Genomic DNA, 23620 nt, shown 5'->3' on the forward strand with positions numbered 1-23620 from the left:
GAGGGGGTTGGTGTAGCAGAAATCGCCGAAACAAACAGACGACACCACCATTCTGTTAAACGTGGTCTGTGCCTCTGGCTACTGGCTGGGCTGTTTAGTGTTTGATGTAATCAGTAAAACCGTAAAACCTAGCAATCGCTTTGAAGTGAATTGATAACTTGTGTATGTACCAATACATAAGGTATTTTAGCTTTACTTGTTGCTTATTAGTTAGTTTAGAGTTCTTTTTGCCTTATTTAGATTTGTTTTCCATATTAAAATATTATGATTCCGATGTTATTCATGCATATCTCATCACCAGCACGTCCAGTTGTTCCTGAGACTGCAGCTCCTTGTGTACATGTACCTACTTTCTTTACTTACGGAAAAACAAGACCTAGAATGTGCTTAAACATGATGAATCTAGGCTGGCAGCTATGAATGTCAAGGTATGAGGATTACATTGGTGTATTTTACGCAGTCATGTTTCATGATTCTGGAACAGGTGTCATTCTTGTGAGGATCTTCAAAAAGCTATTCAAACAACTGTATCTCAGTCGTGAATATTTTGAAGAAATGGCGTCCATCCATCAGTTCAAGGAAACCAGATTATGATGTTGGAACTAAGCTAAGCTTCTATAAGGTATTATTTTTCTAGATAACATTAAGTTTTTGTGATCTTAATTTATGCTTTTTGCTTGCAGGACTGCAACAGATATGGCATGCTCAATTTTCCCGAAAGAAATAAGAGAAGATGAAGAGAAGAAGATGAGAAAAATTTCAAGCTTATTCAAAATATTGTGGACCAGTCTTGAGTCAGTCAGTCATGGAAAGTCTTGAAAGGTATAAAGTTGTCAATCTTACCATGTTGGAACCCAAATCGTAACGCTGGAATTGTGCATGATACCGTCTTTCTTAGTAACAGATTCCTTCCGCTTCCCTTGAACAATGTACTGGATCGTCTTCCGGCGAGTCACAAAAATGTATTAGTCACCAACTGGTCACCAAAGACATTTTCAAACAATTTAACGTCACCATAATCGGATACTCACACAAGCCGAGTTCCGGTGCACCTGGCTTTCGTTTCCAACGCAACATGTTTGCGTTTCACTTAAGAAAGAAATATCCACCTTTTTCAGAATAATTCACTGGAAACTATATTTTTCTGATGAGAAGTGAGCGATAGCGAGTGACGCACAGCGCGCAGATCCCACATCTGTCGACGCAAGTGTCCATTCAAAGAAAATAAATTCTAAACCTGCAAGACGCACGAGACATAACGCGCGTATTTTTCTAGCAAGTTTGAAAGCTCCGAAATCGCTCAACCGTTAATTAAAACAGACTTCCACAAATTCAGAGCTGGCGCTGTACAACTTTGCGTTTACGTTATGTATCGAGAAAAACTGAAGCAGCTGCGGCATCCTCTCTGCGGTGGGAAATTCAGAACACTTGCTTCAGCACTTGAAGGTGGAACTTCAGCTATATAAATGACCATTTATTTAACGTTGGCAACTCATTTCGGGACCTGGCACTTACTGACGAGGACATGAAACTACACGCAATTTTTGTCTCAGTGGCCGTTTGCTTCGCCATTATCGGGGTAAGTCAACTTGTGCTTTTAATAAATGTTATAAGGCGAATTTTTCTGTAGCTAGTACTTTGGTATTATTTTATTTTATGGTGCAGTTGTAATATTCTATGTGTAATGTTCAATAGGAAGCGGCAGTAACGACAACGAAAAAAATGACAACGAAAAATATAATGACAACGAAAAATGTAATGACAACGAAAAAAATGACAACGAAAAATGTAATGACAACGAAAAAAATAACGACAACGAAAAAAACAACTACACCTGCGCCAGCAAACCAATCGTATAAAGTTTGTAGTGACACTAATTCAACTTCGGCCAGTGGGTCCGTTCAACCTCTAGGTGGACTAACACCGAATACAACAGCAAGAACCTGCAACTTTAATATTAACGCACCGGTCGGCCAGCAAGTTCAGTTGACCTGCTGGGCCGTCAGTCTTTCTACATTGAATTTGAGCCAAGCTGGATTTTCACCAGTAGTAATAAATTCACTGACAGTAAGCGAATCATTTTACATTCGTAGATATCTGTAAGAATTATGATTTCAAGTGACAGTAATTTTAGTAATTTCTGAATTTTCTAATTTAGTTTAACAATGTCATCGATATTTTCCAAACCGGGGACTATATCGTACCAAACAGGGTTTACACTTCTAAGAAAAATACGTTTTCTATGACATATCGAGTCGTCAATGCAAAGGACTTCTTTAATTGCAGTTGGACAACAATAACAGCGCCAGCGTCGACAGCAACGAACTTCAAATGTAACAATTATTCTAAATTTATTTTGTTTTGTTCCAATAGGAACCATATAGTTGATGTCCTTATATTTCATCACATTTCAGGGTGTCGTGATGAGCAGGCATCAGCGGGCAATGGGGCCATTTCAACCATTCAAGAGATAAATACCAATGACGATTGGTATAGAGTGTGTCCTTTCTTCATCAATTCTACGGCTGGTCGTCTAACGCAGATGTCTTGCTCGGCAGTCAGCGCTAAATCACTTTTACCCCTTACAACTGTAAGACAATTTATCTCAATAATAGATTTGTTTATAAATCATATATAAATAATATATCTTAAACAAACTTTAAGTTCGAAGGAGCTTTCGTTATGAGCTTTATGACGTGGCTACCGTACGTGAACAGGTTGACTGCAAGTGGAAGTCGAGCAGATTTGCTCGTTCGTTATTATAAAACTGACCAACTTAATTGTCAATGGAAATCGATAACCCCATCCTCTACGACTACATCAGACGCCAACCGTAATAATGAATTGCAAGACATTTTGGCCAAAATGTTCATTGATTAATGACAGTTGTTGTACTTTAATTTCAGTTTGCCTTCGTGGACCTTCGACAAACTCAAACGGAACTATCCAGCAGCTAAGTAATCTACCGTTATCAGCTGGACAAACGAAGTGGTGTCTTTTCTCTATCATCGTACCTGCCGATAAGAAAGTTCAGGTGTCATGCTCCGTCGTCAATTTGGTTTCAGAATACAGTTATTTGATGGTGAGTAATAATTAATGATCGATTAAAGACCACTATCGTCTAGAACATTCACGAAAAAGATTTTGACTTAAAATTGAAGTTTGACGGAGTTACCGAAGTACCTACTCCCTCTACTGGCTTGTTGCCAACTTTGAACAGGATTTATACTTCGATCAAGAATCGAATAGACGTAGCGACTTCTTATATGAATGGAGACGAGTTTACTTGTAAATGGAACACAGTAACAATCTCAGCGACGACGCCATTTACTCGTGATTACAATTTTCAATACGGTTTCGTTCATCAAGATTCGCCTATAAAAAGTTTGTTTGTATTTCAATTTCAGTTTGCATTCAGGGAGAGACAACGGTGGCAGGGTCAATTAAATCAAATGCGGTAGCAACGGCTTTTTCTAGAGCGTGCCGCTTCAACATCAAGGCACCTTCGAGCAAGCGCGTCAAGATTAACTGTCCGACCGTCAACAGCCCCGATAACGTAAAGCATTTTCTTTTTAAAAAAGGGGAATAAAGATGTTGAGCCATGTGTGCTGGCTTCTGCCGTAATAGTTGAAACATTAGGAATTAAGACAAAAGTAGAAAAGGAAAATCTAATTCTTATTTGTTCAACTTAATTTACAGATGTTATTGCAATATGATGCGTTCGGTAACAACAATACCCTGGCATCGCCGATGGTCGCCCAAACCAGTTATACATCAAATAGCAATGAAATCGTGCTATTCGCAGTTTTGAACTCTGTCATGTTGAATTGTACGTGGACATTCGTTTAAATTGCGATGAAGACTGGACTTGCGTTATCATCTATGAATTGCGCAGTTTTGTGTTGACCTTTCTCAATTTCTCCGTTGGCAAGACTTTGTTAAAAAAGAAAAATAACAAAAAATTTTAAAACACTATAATCAATAAGACGACCGTATAGATGAAGGGGAAACAATTCAAATTGATGTATTTGATTTGTTACTCCCTGATGAGAAATTCTTTTCGACAGGACGTACTGATTGATATAAAACCAATTTATCAAATAAATTTTCGTCAATTTAATTTCCATAATCATGGTGCAAGGCATTGAGTTCAATATATACTTGTTTATCAAACAGCTATAGGTTCTTTTTCTCGAAAAATGGACGTACGCTCCTATACCAAATACGAATGCCTAATATTATAATTTTTTTACAATCGGTCAAAATTAGTGAAAACAGTTGAGTCATAATTTTATAGGGTTGCTGTGAATGTTTCTACAGTGTTGTGCTGACTAAAAAGATGTCGCAGTTATTCTGACCTCAATATAAACGAAAGAGGTGCAACGCACATACTAGCATTTAGTCGTCGTGCATTCCTTCGCATGTATTGAGTTTGTGTGACTCATTTTTCAAATTTTCGTTGCACATGCTCTAGAACCACTACGAACTAGTGCAGCACTAACCACATTTTGTACAAGCTGTGCGTCTGGTTCGAAACGACAGTTCCACACTTCCACTCATCTCGTTGGAAAACCTTGTGGAAAACTGTCATGTCATACAGATTTACAGGCAAATGGATTTTTATAACAAGATTTCATTGGCTTGTATGTGGCAGTGCCACGTATGAATATAGTTAACTATACCAATTGTCGCTATAATAATTTATCTGAGCATTCCTAGTCGTCCTTTCGTGGCAAAAGAGGAAAACGAATATCTCTAAACCGAACCAATTTTTTCTCCCCCCCAAAAAAATTTATTTGAAAACTCGCGCGATGAAAATCCATGATGGCGGTTAAATTGGCGGGAATGGGTGAGGAAAGAAGCAAGATGGTCGTCGCGCGAATTTGATAAAACAAAGACGTTTGATCTTCAAAGGAGGTCAGTATTTGTTGACACTTCCGATTGCATAGTTCACCCAGAGTGATAGAGAGTACTCTCTATCACTCTGGTTCACCCAAATAGGCAAATATATTTGGTGTGTGGCTTAATCTTAAGTGTTTCACTATCAGTCGTAATTAACAGTGAGTCATAATTCATAAACTCGTAATTGGTCATTTATAAAAGCTCTAAATTTCTAGCGGTGAAAAAAGTCTGAGCTGTAACTTGTCGCAACTATTTTGACCTCAATAAAAGTAAGAGTGGCAGCGCACATGCGGAATACATGTGCGAGACATTTGTGCCTGTTTCATATTCAAATTTGCTTTAGTGCATGTATTTATTAGAAGCCCCACAAAAGCTTTCTACTGTGAATTAGTGCAGCACTGCAGTGTCATTACAACCAGACCTCTGCTGTATGGCAACCCAAGCTCTGTGTCTGTTTCAAAACTTCAGCTCCACCCAGCTCTTTTGAAAAACTATGACATATCATCAAAACTGATCTGGGAATGCAGCTTTCCTCTGCCTGTTTCCCTAAGCTTCCATTTTGAATGCAATATGTATTTAACTATATACCTTGCTGTTTCACTGACAATTCTTCAGAGCATTTTTTGCCACCCTTTCGATAAGGTTCCAAAATGAAGTTGTCCCTGATTTTCTTTTTCATCATTTGCTTAGCAGTCATTGCTGTGGTAAGAATTTGTTCCACAAAGAGAATGTATAAGACTATGTATTATTATTACGACTCGTATTATTTTTGTATTTTTCTAAATTGCGTAACGTTTAACCTGAATCTCGTTTTAACCGGTGTAGAAAGCCCAGACAAAAACAACTCTCAAGTCAACGACGACTAAGAGGAGCGTTACATCTACAAAGCCCAAACTGACAACTTTAAAATCAACAGTAAAAGCAACAACAGTAAAGGCAACAACAGTAAAGGCAACAACAGTAAAGGCAACAACAGTAAAGGCAACTACAGTAAAGGCAACAACAGTAAAGGCAACAACAGTAAAGGCAACAACATTAAAGACTACGACCCGCAAGACAAACGGTACAACGATGACGACCAGAAAGCCTGTTACCACAACAGCCCCGGCTATAAAATCCTATAAAGTTTGCCGTGACACAACTTCAACAGTGGCTAGTGGATCCATTCAGCCCTTAGACGGGCTAAAGCCGGTAGCAACCGGACCGCCGAAGACCTGCACTTTTACCATCACTGCACCTACAAACCATTATGTTCAGATGTCTTGCTCGCTTGCAAATCTGACTGTTACATCTATTTTCTTCAATACTTCATCCTCATCCACATTTTCAAGTTCATTGATAGTAAGAAATCTAAATTTTAGAAACGTTTGCGACATTTCGATTAACATCCGTATGGTTTGTTTAGTTGGACGGAACCCTCGACATTTACTACAATAACATAATCGTACCAAATAGGGTATATACTTCGTACAAAAATCAAATGACTGTAAATTATCGAGTGCTCAACGCAACAGACAAATTTGATTGCAAATGGACAACAATTAAGGCGCCCACGACAACGAGAGATTTCAAATGTGAATTAGAATTGTACCCCTTGGCAGTTCTCAATAATCGCCGAAATATTTTGTTTTAAATTTTTAGGGTGTCAAGAGAGTGAGACGAATGCAACCAGTGGATCCATTCAAGCTATACGTGAAACTTTGAATGGAACAACTAACAAGAACGTAGCTAGACTTTGTCCATTTTTCATCAATTTACCACCTAATGGTCAAATCCAGATGTCGTGCCCTTTCAATTTTTCATCTGAAAATGTTCTTCTATTGACAGTAAGAAATAATTATATAACTTCGTTTCTGTAATAATGTATTAAAATTCATCAGTTTTGCCACCAATTTTAATAATAATTAATATTAGGCCTTACAATTTTTTAATGTTTGACCCGTTTGAATAGTTCAGATCTACCAGTGATTTATATTTCTTTCAAGCTAAATTCAACAAGACTGCAACAAATAGAAACCAAGTAGATCTACTACAGAGGTATAAAATTACAGATACTCCAATTGTGTGTAATTGGACCACGACAGCATCCACCACGGCGACTACGGATTTCAACAGTAATCCCTATTATAGTTATTAAAGTAATGCATGGTACTTAATAAAATAATCAATACGTAGACTGCGTTCACGTACAATCAACGGCCAAAAACGGGACCATTTCATCAATAGCCAATACGACTGACTCAAACATAACTTGTTTATTTTCCGTCTTCGCTTCCGTTGGTCAGCGAATTCAGATATCTTGTACAAATGTCAGCTTATCACGTCTTGACAGCAGTCTGATGGTAGGTGTATTAAAGTTAAATTTGCAAATTAACGGATTAGCAATGCTCGCACATTTTTAGTTATCCGAACACGGTGAACTGACGGGAGTGCCATACTTGAACGATGTTTACACGTCAATAAGCAATCGATTAGATGTTATATCTGTGTTGAACAAAGGTGATTCGTTTCGATGTAACTGGACAGTGGTAACAATCCCACCAACGACTAATTTCAAACGTAATAGTTTAGTTGCAGCATAAAAGAAACGCTTTGTCTGTTATAAATTATAATTAACAAGTTTGCGAATATTTTGTATCATCTATGTTTAGTATGCCGAGATGGAGAAGCAACAATAGCCCCTGGAACAATTACATCTCTTAGTAATACAACAGTAGGAGCCCCCTAGGATCTGTCGCTTTTCGATCGTCGCACCTTTGAATAAACGGGTTCGATTGTTTTGCCCGGTCTCCAGCATTCCGATTTCAGTGAGTGTTTCTAATTGCTTATTCAGAGTACTTTTCCTCTCCTTTTCCAAATATCAACGTGTAAATTTTTATCTTCGGTTTAGTTGTTTGAATTGGACCCCTTCATCTCGACTATCGTTGAACCAGCTATCGTCAACACGGTTTACACATCAACGGGAAATGAATTTAAATTGTTATTGGTAATTAAGAGCTCATTTGAGTTTAATTGCACTTGGACGTTCGTGTAAGCATGTTTGTATAACGGTCCTGGAATGTGTGTTTCCTTCAATAATTGTCAGAAATTAATGACGGGAAAAAGAGAAGAAAGCGCAGAAAAGATTTATTGTCAAAGTAAACGACTATATCCCAACCACTAAATTTAATACCTTGCAGGCCGTACTGATTGATTCACCAAATATTCCTTCAATTTAATTTTCTTCAATTTAATTTTCTTATTCATGATACAAGGTTTTCTCTATTTCAGTAGTGTTAGCTAGGTTTCTACCCTTCATATGCCTGTGTGAGTTCAAAACGCTTGTTGTTATGAGCAAGTTTTTACTTTAGATATTCTTTCTCTCCAGTAGCTACATCCGCAAAATATTATGTTGTGACACAAGTAAGGAAATATGTTACAATCAATTGGAAATAAAGCAAGTCATGCTTATAAGTAAAGTCTTTTTTTGCTACTTAACAATCTATGATTTTGGACAATTTATTTTTCTTCAAATTATTTTATGCAAAGCATGGACATGCTCAACTTAGACTTGATATTGCTTTATCACGGAGTGTCATAATTCATCGATCGTCTCTTGAGAGTACTGACTTGGGAATTATTCTTCATTGTCGAAGTTTACGTATACAACGAGACTAGTTATGACTAGTTCGTGCGGAACGAATCACAAAATTTGAAACTTAAAAATCCATATACTGATTAACATTTTTCCTATTTATTGATTTGCCCTATATTCAAATTATTTTTCGTAATCATGTGTTTGGCCCAAATTTCCCCCTACCCCTACCCTATTTTTATTTTTCAAATTTTCTTTTACTACAACAACCTAGCTTTATAGTTTAAATAATTTTCAATAATATTAAAACCGACCGCATAGATGCAGAGAAATCAATTCCAATAACCGGTGAGAAATGTTTCCTGGCATGCAAAAATGAAACGAGTTTTAGTTGGATAATAAAAATAAGTCCTGTTTTGGCACGAAAAATAAATTTGCAATCTTATCTTTTTTTGGGCCAAACATATGTAGATGTGTCAAAATTTGAAATTTCAATTAAAAAATTACTTGTACGCCGCTGTACAAATATTCAAAAATTCAAATTAGGTTTTGACTTCCGTTCTCTTTTGAAAACCCGCGCTATGAAAATCCATGATGGCGTCTAAATTGGCGGGAATGGGTGAGGAAAGAAGCAAGATGGTCGTCGCGCGAATTTGATAAAACAAAGACGTTTGACGACCTTCAGAGGAGGCAAGGGATTTGTTGACACTTTTGCTCAAATTTGTCTGTGACTCTGTGTACAAAAGCAACAGTACACCACAGAGCACAGTCCGAACAACATATACTTTTACTTGTTAGTTGTTCTGTGGCTTTATCTTAAGGGCTTAAGGCTAATTCCAATCGTAATTAACAGTGAATCATAAACTCGTAATTCGTCATTCTAAGCTCTAAACCTTTCTAAATAGCGATAAAAAATGGAACTGTCACTTGTCGCATCTATTTCGACCTAAATAAAGGGAAAAGTGGCAACGCACCTGCGAAATACAGAATTTGTCATCATGGATTCCTTCTCATGGATTGGATTTGTACCTGTTTCATATTCAAATTTGCTTTAGTGCATGTATTAGAAGCCTCACAAAAGCATTCTACCGTGAATTAGTGCAGCACTGCAGCCAGACCTGTGCGTCAACGTACGTCAACCTGAGCTCTGCGTCTGTTTCGAAACTTCAGCTCCACCCAGCTCTTTCGAAAACTATGACATATCATCGAAAGTGATCTGGTAAGTGGTAAGGCACTTTTCCTCCACCTGATTCCATTAGCTTCCATTTGCAATGCAATATGTTACTTTAGCTATATACCTTGCTGTTTCGCTGACAATACTTCAGAGCATTTCTTGCCACCATTTCGATAAGGTTCCAGAATGAAGTTGTCCCTGATGTTCTTCTTCATCTTTTGCTTAGCAGTCATTGCTGTGGTAAGAATTTGTTCCACAAAGAGAATGTATAAGACTATGTATTATTATTACGACTCGTAATGCTTTTGTCTTTTTCTAAAAAATAACGTAACGTTTAACCTGAATCTGTAGAAAGCTCAGACAAAAACAACTCTGAAGTTAACGACGACTAAGGCAGGCGTGAAACCTGTTACCAAAACAGCTGCCTCGGCTGTTAAATCCTATAAAGTTTGCCGGGACAAAACTTCAACAGCAACTAGTGGATCTATTCAGCCCTTAGACGGGCTAAAGCCGGTAGCAACCGGACCGCCGAAGAACTGCAATTTTACCATCACCGCACCTACGAACCAACATGTTCAGATGTCTTGCTCGCTTGCAAAACTGACTGTTACATCTACTTACTTCAATGAGTCACTCTTATCCACATTTTCAAGTTCATTAATGGTAAGAAATCTAAAATTTAGAAACCTTTGCGACATTTCGATTAACATCCGTGTGGTTTGTTTAGTTGGACGGAACCCTCGACATTTACTACAATAACATAATCGTACCTAATAGGGTATATACTTCGTACAAAAATAAAATGACGGTAAATTATCGAGTGCTCAATGCAACAGACAAATTTGATTGTAAATGGACAACAATTAAGGCGCCCACGACAACGAGAGATTTCAAATGTGAATTAGAATGTGTACCCCTTGGCAGTTCTCAATAATCGCCGAAATATTTGTTTTAAATTTTTAGGGTGTCGAGAGAGTGAAACTAATGCAACCAGTGGATCCATTCAAACCATACGTGAATCAGCTTTGAATAGAACAACTTACAATAACGTAGTTAGACTATGTCCTTTCTTCATCAATTTACCACCCAATGGTCAAATCCAGATGTCTTGCCCGTTCAATGCTTCCTCTCAGAATTTTCTTCTGCTGACAGTAAGAAATAATTATATAACTACGTTTCTGTATATGTGTGTTAAAATTATTCAGATTTGACACTAATTATAATTATAATGATCATTACTAGGCCTTTATTATTTTTTTTTTATGTTTGCTCGTTTAAATAGTTCAGATCTGCCAGTGATTTTTATTTCTTCCAATCTAAATTCAACAAGACCGCTACAAATAGAAATCAAGTAGATTTACTGTCGTTGCGGAAAATTACCGATACTGGTACTCCAATTGGTTGTAACTGGACCACGACAGCATCCACCACGGCAACTACAAATTTCAAGTGTAATCTCTATCCTACTTATTGAAAACCCAAAACAATGTATGGCACTTTTTTTAAATTCAATATTTAGACTGCGTTCACGTACAATCAACGGCCAAAAACGGGACCATTTCATCAATAGCTAAAACGACTGACTCAAACATAACTTGTTTATTTTCCGTCTTCGCTTCCCTTGGTCAGCGCATTCAGATATCTTGCACAAATGTCAACTTATTACGTCTTGACAGCAGTCTGATAGTAAGTGTATTAAAGTTAAATTTACAAATTAACAGGTCAGCAACACTCACACATTTTTAGTTATCCGAAAACGGTGAAATCGTTGCAAGGCCATCCTTGAACGATGTTTACACGACAATTACCAATCGATTAGATGTTATATCTATGTTAAGCAAAGGTGATTCGTTTCGATGTAACTGGACGACGGTAAAAATCCCGCCAACGACTAATTTCAAATGTAATATTTCAGCTGCAGCACTTTAGAAATGCTTTGTCTGTTCTAATTAAAAAGTGTTTTGAATATTTCGTGTCTTCTATGTTTAGTATGCCGAGATGGAGAGGCAAAGGTAGCCCCTGGATCAATTACACCTTTTATTAAAACAATAGTAGGAGGAGAACCTAGGATATGTCGCTTTTCCATCGTCGCACCTTTGAATAAACGGGTTCGATTGTTTTGCCCGGTCTCCAGCATTGATATAACAGTGAGTAAATCTATTCTTGTCTATTAGCACTTTTCCTGTTCTTTTGCAATTTCAATGTGTAAATTTTATCTTCATTATAGTTGTTTGAATTCAAACCCTTCACCTCGATTATTGATATATCCGTCGTCAACAAGGTTTATACATCAACGAGAAATGAAATGAACCTGTTATCGGTAATAAGGAGCTCATTTGAGTTGAATTGCACTTGGAAGTTCGTGTGAGCATATTTGTATAACGGTCCTGGAATGTGTGTCTCCGTCAATAATTGTCGGAAATGAATGACGGGAAAAAGAGAAGAAAGCGCAGAAAAGATTTATTGTCAAAGTAAACGACTATATCCCAACCCCTAAATTTAATACCTTGCAGGCCGTACTGATTGATTCACCAAATATTCCTTCAATTTAATTTTCTTATTCATGGCACAAGGTTTTTCCTATTTCAGTTGTGTAGCTAACCTCTATATTCCTGTGTGAGTTCAATAGGCTTATTGTTTGTTATGAGCAACAATTACTGTTTTTCCTTTAGATTTTCTTTCTCTCACAGTAGCTACATACGCAAAATATTATGCTGTGACACAAGTGTAAGGAAATATTTAATAATCACTTGGGAATAAAATAAGTTATGCCTAAGCAAAGTATTATTTTTCTTCTTAACAACCTGTAACTTTTGACAATTTCAATATTCCTAAAATTATGTATGCTATGAAGCATGGGCATACTCAACATAGATTTGATATGGCTTAATCACAGAGTGTCATAATTCGTCTTTTCCCTAGCTTATTAGGCTGCTGTTGTTACTCTTTCAACATGACGTCGTTTTCTCCCGGACTATAAAGCGCCAAGTTGTGCGATGAGCAGATCGAGTGCGAAGGATTTTCTGAAGACTTCGTCATTTTATTCCATTCGTTTCTAGAAACATTTTAACTGCTCTTTTCTAAAATTTTCTTTTAAAAAAAAGTTTTTACAGCACGGCGCGGAAACGCTTCTTTAGTTTCAATATCAAAACAATTTCTCCGTATTTCTCCGTCTGTCGTTTTACCGATGTTTGTTCTTCTTCTTGGAAAGACTCGCTCAGACTCGTCAGTTTACCACCTCTGCTCCGCGCCAGTAAACGACGTTTTAGGACATTTACGGTAAGCTAAAATTCACTCTCAAACAATTCATTCTCTACTAACATCTCGCCGTAGTTTGACTAGAAAGGGCGAGACAAATAAGAACACAATTTTGGCTTTTCTTCAAGGAATTAAATATCATTGTTGAACTCAAGATAACGGGGACGACAGGGACGAAAGAAGCTCCGGAAGGCAGGCTTTCGGTGTGTGGAAAATTTTGTACAATAACAAAGAATGAGGTTAAAAGGACGAGGGAGGATTTTTCTTGCACTGATACGAAAATATCTGATCGAATATCAAGTTGAAGGACTTCACTTGTAGAATTCACAAATGTGAGGACACACCTCTTTGCAGTTCACTCCTGTAAGCAAATTTTCATTTTTTAAATAACTCGATTGAAACTAAAAGAAAAATGTTGACACGGCGAAGGCTAAGAAAACAAAATTGGTGTCGAGGGAAAAAAATTATTAATGGAGACGATCAGTGGCAAAACGTCTTACGGCACAATCAGCAGCAGCAGTGGTGCCGGCCCAATAGTTGAGTCATGTGACGTCGATCCATGGGCGATCGTTGATCTTGTGGACGATTCTGAGAAATGGACGGGTAGGATAAATTTCAGTCTTTCTTAAATATGAAAATTTAAATGGTTCTGTGTTTTTATAGACATGAGCACCAAAGAAAAAGTCTTGCATCTTTTGGGCATTGGACTAAAGATACTTGGTGCTATCGCCTTGTTGTATTTCTTCATATGCTCACTTGACTTACTGGCCAATGCATTCCGTCTGAGTTCCGGTAAAACTGCTGGTAACTGTTTTTCTTTTATAAATTAGTACTAAATCAAAAGTGCTAAATATGCTTTTGTTTTACAGGTAAAATTTTTCAGCAAAGTGAACTGATGCAGAATCCAGCCGTTGGATTAATGATCGGAATTTTGGTTACAGTTCTCGTCTTGAGTTCTTCAACTTCAACTTCCATCATAGTAAACATGGTTGGCGCTAATGGTAATTAAAAAATTATAGTTAAACCGCATTAATCTTATGCAAACAAAATTGATTTCATTTTGAGCTAAGTTTTAACAGTAGGCATGGCGATTCCAATCATTATGGGCGCCAACATAGGAACTTCAGTAACCAATCTGATCGTCTCTTTCGCCGAAATTGCCAACAAGAACGAATTCCGACGAGCTTTTGCCGGAGCTGCTGTCGACGACATTTTTAATTGGATAACAGTGTTCGTCCTGTTTACTGTCGAAATCGTTTGTCGTAAGTCCTCTGATCCATACATAATCTAATTTATTATTTATTTTGCTTCTTACTTTTAAGAACCTATATTCGGCATCGGTTATTTGGAATGCATCAGCGGGATTCTAGTTCGGAATATTTACAATTCGTCGTCCATAGGGAACGGAATTAACATTTTGAAAGCAATAACAGATCCTGCTGTGGACCTTATCGTACAGGTAAAATTCAAAAACGAAATTTGAATCAATATAAGTGAGGAGTTACTTTTTATTACAAATCCGAACTCAATTAATTGCAAATTTCTTTTTACAGCTGGATCCAAACGTTTTAAAAGGCTGGGCTAGCGATGACCCAATGTATGAAAATTCTTCACTGATACAGCAGTGTGGTGGAAATATCACCGATCCTGTCCCGTGCAGTAATTTTCACGCAGAAAATATTAACCCTTTTATTGTTACGGATGTATACGACATTCAGGCCCAGTCATTCAGGCCCGTTCCATTCAGGTCATTGGCCTGAATGTCGCGAAACATGGGCCTGAAATGTCAATTTAAAAAAATAACTTTACCAACAATGGTGCTATATCTATGTCTCACTCTAATAGCGCTAACTACTTGTACCCTTAGGTTTCCTGGCAGGTTTCCTATCCGATTTTAATTTTTAAAATTTGACATTTTAAGTTTTCCCAATATGCATATAATGTACTTGTAAGAAACCAGCTGAGTAATTGACCAGAGGTTGTCCCTGCCGGGAATGGAAAAATCATAGAAGGGAGTCCCATTCGTGGGAAATTTTGGGCTGCCAAGAATTTTTACCGTTTAACATAGTGACAGTATAGGAGCATAGTGAGACATAGATAGCGCCATCGTTGGTAAAACATTTTTTTTTAAATTTGACATTTCAGGCCCATGTTTGCGACATTCAGGCCCTGGGCCTGAATGGAACGGGCCTGAATCTCGTCCACCCATTGTTACATATTACATAACACGAATACTAATTTGATTCAGGCGGTATATTTGTATTCGAAAACACGGGAATGAAAGACTGGACTAGCGGATTGATTATCTTGGCCATTTCGCTTACCATTCTCTGCGGTAGCCTGGTATGCCTAGTGAAAATCCTCCATTCCGTGATGAAAGGTAAACATTTTCCATGCAAATTAAGTCAGGTCCCAGTACGTAATGTGTTAAAAATTGCAGGACACATAGCCAACGTCGTCAAACACGTTATCAATGGAGAAATTCCTTACGTTCCATGGCTCGCAGGTTACATAGCGATGCTTGTCGGAGCGGGGATGACTTTTGTAGTCCGGTCAAGCTTGGTGTTCACTTCGGCACTGGATCCGCTCATCGGAGTTGGATTCATTTCCATCGAACGAGTCTATCCGCTGACGTTGGGCTCCAACATCGGTGCGACTACAACTGCCCTGCTTGCAGCCTTTGCGGCTTCACCTGACGCCCTGCACGACACCCTGCAAATAGCTCTTGTTCATTTGTTATTCAACGTCACAGGCATTTTGCTTTTCTATCCCATCCCTTTTATGCGGATACCCATTCCGATGGCCAAGTTCATGGGTGACGTCACTGCCAAATATCGATGGTTTTCCGTTCTGTGTCTTGTCGGTTTGTTTCTCCTTTTGCCCGCCACTGTTTTGGGTCTATCTATCGCTGGCACTGCCACACTTAAGTGCGCTGGTATACCGCTCTTAATCGTCCTCATCGTGATCGTTGTCATCAATATTTTCCAAAGATATTGCCCGTCTTGCTTGCCAACCATCATGCGAAACTGGAGCTGGCTACCGGAATTTTGCCGATCTTTGGAGCCGTATGACCGTCAGTTCGCCAAATGTGCTTGCTGCAAACGATTCATAGACGAAGATGTTAAGACAAATAACATCGATTTCGTGGATTTGAAAGCTTCAATTGCATTATTAACCGAGGTTAAGTCTGAATAAAAAAACTAAGAAAAACTTCTGATTGTCGAAAATTGTCGTTGAAAAAAAGTTGCTATTGTGATTTTTTTAATGAAAGAAAAATCACAGATATCCTTTCTAGATTCCGATACCTTGCTAACGCATATAAGCTGAAAATTTATTTTTCCCATACAAGAAAATGGGCAATACGGTAACTTTGATTGTCGGTCTACAGATAATACAGGTAAAAACCAATAATGGCTTAGTAGTCACAATTTTGTGATTACCTCTTCAAGTATTTAGTTAATATTTATCATAATTATGTTTCTACTGATCTTGCTAGTTGCTAGATCACTAACCCTCAGTGTGTTTAGGGATTGAACTATTCAGCCTCTGTTGGTAGAGGGATGTAGGAGAAGGGGGGGGGGGGGTCACCATTGTTTTCAGACGAAAATAAAACCACCTATCATTCTTATTATTCCGAGACGCTGCAGAGAAGGTTACTCTTGTTATCATTGCTGGGTACTTGTTTCTGAAATTTTTCTTCCAAAAAAGGTAATTCCTGCTTTAATTTAAGGTTATCAAATGTAAATATCTTGTAGTATGGGGATGGGGAATTTAAGGTTGGTGGCTTTCAATGAATACTTGATCATGTTGCTATGTGATATGAATATGATGTACATTTTCCTAAAATTTCGTCTCTTGCTGCATGATGCACGTTTTGTCACATGTAGAATTACTCAAGAACAGTACAAGTAATAGTGTTGATTAGCTCTTTAATTCTAAGACTGACTTTCTGAATTGAAATCCCATGATTTTGTTACGGTAGTAATGAGTTTTTCTTTTCACAGCCTTATGGAGTTAGACTCTTTCATATTTACGTGCGCGTTATCGCCGAGTTTATCATGAAGATGCGTCTTAAAGAGGGTCTCTACCATACTGGAAAACAAATGAGATGAAAAGTGGAAGTCTGTAAAGGTAAATAGTTCTCTCATAAGCTAAACCAGGAAGCATTATTAATGTCGAAGATGAAGATACGTGATATTATTTCATGCTACAATGACATCTCTTGTGAAAAGTTGTTAGTTTGTATTAATCAGAAATCAGTGGGTTAGCCTTTTGCCTAAATTTTTGATTGATTGACTAGAAATTGATTGAGTCTTGATAAAGATAACATCCAATAACTAGTTTTTAATTAAGATAGCTTTTGTGAAAAAATCTAAATCAGCTTATTATATATATATATAGGATGCAACTTTTTTAATTGAACATAATTTTTTTTTATTTGAAAATGTTATTGGTCAACCCAATGTTATTTGCTTTGCTGTTAATGGTGGTGTCTGACGTCTGGTGTGCAGTGGTGTGAAAATGAAAGGCGAGAGTCAGTCGAGTGAGTATCTCCGACCCGATAAAAACTATTTGTCACCAACAGCATTTTTCCTATTTATAATCATAGGTAAATATTCATTAGGTTTATATGGATTGTTAAATCAATTTTTTTAATTATTTGTAAATATGCCCCTAAGTGAACGGTAATATTCAAATTATTTATTGTCCAGTCAACTATAGCGTCGTTCTGCTGTTGGTAATCGTTGATGGATGGGTCAACCACTGGTGTACCAATGTCTCCTGGGGATGGCGGATACCGTACCGCAACGCCGACGTCTCACTACAAAACAACACTAAGAAGGCCGAATGTTACACAGCCATGTATGCTGCCCAAGTTTTACATTGCTCCAAGCTATTACCAAAGAGAGGCTTCTGACTACACCAAGACCCCTAGTATTACACCACAACCAACGCTTCTCCACTTACTAAACAAGGTAACAGCTTAAGTGCTATATTCGTCACCAACTGCAGTCTTGATCGTGCAACCAATTCGCAATCATACGTAAATATGCTGTTATAACATTCAGTTTTGAATCATTCCACATTTTTAGATTGTTGATAAATCATTTATAAATGAAAATTTATTTTAAAATTATCTTAAGTTAGTGTTGGCGTCGTGCTACTGTTAGGTGTTTCGTTGATAGCGGGTCGACCACTGGTGTACCGAACTCTACCAACGTTGGGTGAGATGATTAAGATTGATTAAACTTGGATGGATATCAGTCGAATAAGCATCTCCGACCCGGCAACAACTGCAGCACAATATTTGTCATGAACTGCATTCTTCCAATTCTCAATCATGGGTAAATGTTCTGTTTTTACATAGTTTTATATCAGTTCTACTTTTTCTATTTATTAACATGCCACTTATAACTGAACATTAATGTTAAGTTTTATTGTTTAGTTAACTATGGCGTCGTTCTACCGTTTGTTATGGATTATTACTGGGTCGACCACAGTTGTACCGATGTCTCATGAGTATGGTTTATCAAACCGCAACGTCACCGCCTAACTAAAACATGCGCAACAACCAGTTACCTCACCGAGGCCCACAAGTACTACTGCAATCCCAGCTACACCACCGAGGCCACCGAGTACTAAACCACCGAGACACCAGAGTATTACACCACAACCTACACTGCTCCAGCCTATTACACCGAGGCTCCCAAGCACTACACCACCAGAGAACCGGATACGCGACTACGTATGCTCTCCCAGCTGACTACACCGAGTCTCCCAAGTATTACTCTGCTCCAGCTTACTACACCGAGGCCCTGAATACTACTCTGCACCCAGCTACTTACTCACAACTGAAGCGGCCGAGTATTTGCAGTACTACTTACTACACAGCGGCTGCTCCTGCTCCATCTAACTACGTTGATCTGAATTACTAATCCGAGGTTCCAGTTTACTACACCGAAATCTACGCTGCCCTCAGCTACTACACTGAAGCTCCTGTTTACTGCAACACCAAGACACCTGAGTATTATAATATATTAGGCTTCTCCGACCTACTGTAACGAAGCTATGAAGTATTCCACTGCCCCGAGGTACTACACCATTAAGGCACCTTCACACCATCACAACCTTCGCTTCTTCAGTTTACTACAAGGAGGCTCTTAAATACTAGAGCCGAAATTTCTGATTTATTTGTGTTCAGATTTGTCAGTCATAACTTTATTGGTTACAAGTCACTGGGAATCGTTGTTGATCTTAAATGAGAAAATAAACTTTTTAATGGTAAATTATCTTCTAGAACTTCTGTTTACACCTTCAAGCCCTTTACCAAAGAAACGTACTGTTAAGTGTTAACTCTAATATCTTAAAGTTAATAACTCTATTTATACTCAAATTGGCTTAATAATGGTTTGCAGATAGTCTTTAGTCTTTCAGCTCAGTTTAAAGTCTGGAAATGACAAGTCACTTGGCTAAACTAATGTTAAACTTTGGAGTTACAAATATATTGATACAACTGCTAAACATTATTTTGTAACATATTATAAGATACAGCAATCACAAAACTTAAGTAAGGAATTGCTTTATGACCTCCACCCACAATTCCACCACATTTTACAGTCACATACATTCACATATTAACACATACACTTAAGTTAACCCGTTGGCTGCCACGCCATACAACCCGTAGGTTGTACTCTACTACTCTACGCGCCACGTCAGAAGGATCCATGACCAAGGTGGGACTTGCCATTGCTGACAAGTCCGGGCTGACACGGTGACAGGAGAAGATGGAATGCACAACCTCTAGAATCCATCACCGTATCAACAAGAGGGAAGTCCCTATGGTGCATTGCCTAACAGGGCCTTTCGGCGAATCTGGGGCTGGTGCGACTGTCCGACCCCGCGGCATGTAAACCACGAGACCGAACAGCGCGGCCCGTGCTAAGGAGCTAGGGGAGAACAAAGGCGTGGCAGACAACGGGTTAACTAACATATAACGAAATAATACCAACAATACGATGATCCACGTGGATGACGAGTCAGAGTCTCGGTGCCGGTCGCGATGATCCACGTTGATGACGAGTCTCGGAATTCCGTCTCATCTGCATTACCTGTATAAAGACAACAAAAATTTTAGTGACATGCCAATAAAAGTTACATAATAGTCACATTAGCACAAATAGGTACATTGGTCTGTTTTTTTTTTTACTAAAAACTTTAAAGGCGCGCTTTAAATTGCTTAAAATCTACCTGACAATATTGAGAACTCCATACATAACAAAGCTCACTTGCTAGTAAAAAAAAAAATTTCAGGAAGTATACCGGAAGTAACCACAGCACCTTAACAAATGAGCTGTCGTCAAATTAAACCACATATTCGTGATCTCTATGAAATTTGGGGTCGATTAAGTGTCATTTAAACGAAATCCAAAATTTGGCCAAAATCGAGAATTTCCCTGAACTAGTTCAGGAAAATTCTCAAAACCGGAAGTACGCGTAAGTAAAAATAAAAACATGAACTTTACCACAAATTTAACGAGGATTACGAATATGTGGTTTGTTTGTGCGTCGAATGAATATTTACTGAACTACTGACTGAAATGAGAAAACCGGAAGTGAAAAAAAAAGGCAAAAATCGAAAATTTTACAAGTGAGCTTTGTTGGTGGAATAGTTATCGTCAGTTACCACTAAAAAATTTTCACACAATAGCTGCCGATAAATGTTAAAGAGATGTGCAAAGTAACTGTAACGGACTCTTTTGACAGCTGAAAATGATCGAAAGGCCATCTAGCGTTAGAAAAAAGAAACGTCTAAGTGACACTTTAGCGCGCAAGAAGGGCCTGATTTTGGAATTATTACACAGACAGAGAGTTTAACGCAAATAGATTATTACTACTACTAATTACTAGTAGTTATCTAAGAAAATAATTAAATTGTCGGGTACCTGGGCATAATTCCGTGGAGAGTGACAGGCGGACGGAAGCGACTGGTCTAACTCAGCAGTGAAGTACGACAAATTGTTTAGCAGCATTATAAGCAGAGAAGCTAGAATTGAGTGTGGGTAGCGAAGATAAGGATGGAGCAGAAAGTTGGTAGAAGTCACTCTTCTGTAATGGACAAAGGCCAGCATCAAGGATCTCTGTGCCAGACCACACAATTCCAATAAAGAAACTGTGTTGTAGATTAACATCGGCGGCTGGACTCGCGAAATCCGATGGATCCAATGGCATAACACATAACCTATAAATTCCTAAAGCAAAGAACAGAAAAAGGTTTTAACATTGCAGTGAGGCCCATAAATACCCACCGCCAAGATGGAATCCAAAGTTAATTACATGATAAAGCGAGAACATAGAAGCACACCTTTACCTCAATCTGTTGTAGGTTCCTATTACTCGTTTCTTGTAGCTATGAAGTGGGAGATGCACGGAATGGCAGCAATACAATTTCATGACGCAACAATCCCACCAAAAGTGTTGAAAGGTGTAAACATCTTTCAGGCAAGAATGAACCTGTTAATAAAAGGGGCGTGGATTTTGAGATTATTTTATTGCATTGATGGATGATGAGGTAGTAAAATCGGAAGGTTATGCTTACCTGTAACCATATATCCAATGCCACAAATTTTGGGAAAAACAGCTAGAAGTTTTGTCTAAAATGTTAGAGGATGATGTAGATGAAGCTGAGAGTGTGAGTTACAGAAAGTGTTGAGCAATTTGTTCCTACAATGGGGTCCAAATTAATCTGATGACTAGACGGCAGGTACATTTTCTACAATTCCAAGTGCAGTACCAATTAGTCGAGTACACAGTGACTGATAGAAAATTTGCTACTATGTAGTTATAAAAATCAAAATAAGCTTACATGTAAATAATTGGTTGATTTTGGGCAGTAAAACATGAAAATTCGAATACAGAAGATGACATAACTCGTTCACACATTTCGCCATTTTCCACCATCTAGCGGCACACTGGGAAATTCTCTGAATCGTTAAAAACAACCGCTAGATGATGCCAGTGCTTCAGGCAGACGAGACGTTCGTCCTTCGACGGGAAGCTACTTTGTTACTAACGAGTAACGACTTTTACATGGAGGAATAGGGAGGTCTCTCCGACGGTGGCGCGATCTAGGCTCTCGCGGCATATGGACAGAGACCTTTTAGTAAAAAAAGCGGACAACCCCTTATGGGAAATTTAACATGGAGACTGGAAACCATCTCTCCATGCCCATGGCCAAATCCAAAAGTGGATATTTCCGCCACACCAGACACCACACTGAAAGAAGGTGTAAAGTTTGTTAAGGAAGTTTAATGAAATCATGACTATTCCATATTCCATAGTCAAGTGATACAATCCTAAAAATCTAACTGGAAGGATGGAAGATATAAAGATTTGCTTAGGCTCTTGCAAATTATTCATAGGCAAATTAAAGATAACCGATAAATAAAGTTGAAGAGTAAAAAACTAAAGAGAGACAGGAAAAGGAGAGAAAAGAAAATTCAGTTCGCCCAGCATTATTGTTAGGGTAAGTGTATGTGTTGTTGCTGTAATCGCCGGTGCTACACGGAAGAGACTCGACGGGCAGGTCCGTCTGCGGAATCCAATTGTCGAAAGGCTTCACACCATCGGCTGCCATCTGATCTCGCACCTGCACACATGAAAATGAGAATTAATAAAGAATAACTGTAAAAAATAAAATAATTATCCAACCGCTTCTGTGCCTTTAAAGACACGCAGCAAGTTCCATCCGGCAACTTTTTCCAGGTCGCTTTCTGACCAACCGCGAGCAAGTAACTCAGCAAACAAGTCCGGATATTTCGAAACGTCATCCAATCCTTCTGGCACCCTATCAGTATTTTAATATTACAAGATAATCAAAGGTTATAGCATAACGTTAAGTTTTAAAATTCTTACCTTGAGACACCGTTGTAGTCGGCTCCGATCCCGATGTTATCAACTCCCGCAACTTTTCGGATATGATCCATGTGATCTAATAATAAAACAGTATCAGTTACAATAAGGAACCAGTTTATACTATCTTTTAAAAACAAGTTTACATACTTGCAACATGTTGAAGAGTTGCTGGAGAAATACTGCAAGTCACGAAGTCCGAATAAAAGTTGACCATGACTACGCCACCCTTTTGAGCCACCAACTTGAGAATGTCATCGGGTACATTGCGCGTGTTGTTGCACAATGCGTACGCCGACGAGTGAGAGAAAATGACGGGAGCTGTGCTAGTTTCCAGTGCGTCTCTCATCGTTTTGCGTGAAACGTGCGATAAATCAATCAGCATTCCCAATCGATTCATTTCCTTTATGACCAACTTGAAAGCGAAAAAATTCGTTCCGATAAATCTTTTGTTTTTCCAAATAACATTAAGTTGGGTCATATTGGTAGGTATACCTTGCCAAAAGAAGAGAGGCCATCATTGACTGGCACTCCACCAGGGTTATCCAGTTGGGAGTTATCCGCCCTGCAGCAAATAAACATCAGATTAGAATGGCGCAACAAACTTAAATTGAGAGCAGATTGTTACCAAGGAGTAGGACAAGCATGGGTCAATGTCATGTAGCGCACACCCATGTCATACATCATACGGAGTATGCCCAATGAGCTGTCGATGGAATGGCCACCTTCCACTCCTACGAGGCTGCCAATTTTCCCCCGGCTAAAAGCGTCCTCGATCCCTGAAATGTAAAAAAAAATGA

The 23620-nt window shown here is 38.4% G+C and overlaps 5 protein-coding genes and 2 long non-coding RNA genes across 13 annotated transcripts in view; 6 read left to right on the forward strand and 1 right to left on the reverse strand.

The window, feature by feature from the left end:
• The window catches only part of LOC124313083 (dipeptidase 1-like), a 1013891-nt gene that overhangs the window by 989479 nt on the left and 792 nt on the right, over positions 1-23620 (reverse strand). The window contains exons 4-10 of the mRNA XM_046777800.1: positions 23449-23599; positions 23316-23385; positions 22971-23235; positions 22824-22899; positions 22620-22755; positions 21775-22557; positions 19210-19211 (exon numbers count right to left, since the gene is read on the reverse strand). Of these exons, the coding sequence (XP_046633756.1) occupies positions 22336-22557; positions 22620-22755; positions 22824-22899; positions 22971-23235; positions 23316-23385; positions 23449-23599 (920 nt within the window). The 3' untranslated portion in view covers positions 19210-19211; positions 21775-22335. The remainder of the gene's footprint in view (positions 1-19209; positions 19212-21774; positions 22558-22619; positions 22756-22823; positions 22900-22970; positions 23236-23315; positions 23386-23448; positions 23600-23620) is intronic.
• On the forward strand, positions 840-4175 carry LOC124313007. 2 transcript variants are annotated; one of them, XM_046777666.1, is made up of 10 exons: positions 841-1579; positions 1696-1735; positions 1805-2067; positions 2159-2333; positions 2415-2590; positions 2665-2833; positions 2907-3082; positions 3162-3333; positions 3408-3556; positions 3700-4175. In XM_046777666.1, exons 1-10 carry the CDS (start codon positions 1526-1528, stop codon positions 3847-3849), a joined length of 1524 nt encoding a protein of 507 aa, XP_046633622.1. In that variant the 5' UTR covers positions 841-1525; the 3' UTR covers positions 3850-4175. The 2 variants fall into 2 exon arrangements, with proteins under 2 accessions (XP_046633621.1, XP_046633622.1); XM_046777665.1 differs by having other exon boundaries at positions 840-1579; positions 1696-2067.
• Positions 5011-12426, forward strand: LOC124313035. 5 transcript variants are annotated; one of them, XM_046777704.1, is made up of 12 exons: positions 5011-5060; positions 5118-5221; positions 9532-9695; positions 9767-9890; positions 10002-10313; positions 10378-10546; positions 10614-10801; positions 10933-11101; positions 11170-11336; positions 11397-11553; positions 11640-11797; positions 11878-12426. In XM_046777704.1, exons 4-12 carry the CDS (start codon positions 9837-9839, stop codon positions 12016-12018), a joined length of 1515 nt encoding a protein of 504 aa, XP_046633660.1. In that variant the 5' UTR covers positions 5011-5060; positions 5118-5221; positions 9532-9695; positions 9767-9836; the 3' UTR covers positions 12019-12426. The 5 variants fall into 5 exon arrangements, with proteins under 5 accessions (XP_046633660.1, XP_046633659.1, XP_046633658.1 ...); XM_046777703.1 differs by lacking the exons at positions 5011-5060; positions 5118-5221 and having other exon boundaries at positions 9234-9702; XM_046777702.1 differs by lacking the exons at positions 5011-5060; positions 5118-5221 and having other exon boundaries at positions 9234-9695.
• Positions 5480-8337, forward strand: LOC124313047 (location of vulva defective 1-like). The gene is made up of 9 exons (XM_046777735.1): positions 5480-5606; positions 5728-6243; positions 6308-6476; positions 6544-6728; positions 6854-7016; positions 7078-7244; positions 7305-7461; positions 7554-7709; positions 7793-8337. The coding sequence occupies exons 1-8, from the start codon at positions 5553-5555 to the stop codon at positions 7628-7630; spliced, it is 1488 nt and encodes a 495-aa protein (XP_046633691.1). The 5' UTR covers positions 5480-5552; the 3' UTR covers positions 7631-7709; positions 7793-8337.
• LOC124312983 (sodium-dependent phosphate transport protein 2B-like) lies at positions 12571-16112 on the forward strand. The gene is made up of 10 exons (XM_046777615.1): positions 12571-12929; positions 12984-13271; positions 13338-13511; positions 13572-13712; positions 13778-13909; positions 13979-14170; positions 14231-14367; positions 14462-14567; positions 15157-15288; positions 15349-16112. The coding sequence occupies exons 3-10, from the start codon at positions 13379-13381 to the stop codon at positions 16101-16103; spliced, it is 1728 nt and encodes a 575-aa protein (XP_046633571.1). The 5' UTR covers positions 12571-12929; positions 12984-13271; positions 13338-13378; the 3' UTR covers positions 16104-16112.
• On the forward strand, positions 16523-18148 carry LOC124313603. Of its 2 annotated transcripts, XR_006910870.1 has the most exons (5): positions 16523-16616; positions 16913-17039; positions 17420-17517; positions 17621-17884; positions 18053-18148. It is a non-coding gene; the product is annotated as an uncharacterized LOC124313603 (long non-coding RNA). The 2 variants fall into 2 exon arrangements; XR_006910869.1 differs by lacking the exon at positions 18053-18148 and having other exon boundaries at positions 17621-17940.
• LOC124313680 lies at positions 18176-19195 on the forward strand. Its single transcript, XR_006910983.1, has 2 exons — positions 18176-18253; positions 18355-19195. It is a non-coding gene; the product is annotated as an uncharacterized LOC124313680 (long non-coding RNA).

The sequence above is a fragment of the Daphnia pulicaria genome, chromosome 9 (assembly GCF_021234035.1).
Source record: "Daphnia pulicaria isolate SC F1-1A chromosome 9, SC_F0-13Bv2, whole genome shotgun sequence".
Lineage (NCBI taxonomy): Eukaryota > Metazoa > Arthropoda > Branchiopoda > Diplostraca > Daphniidae > Daphnia > Daphnia pulicaria.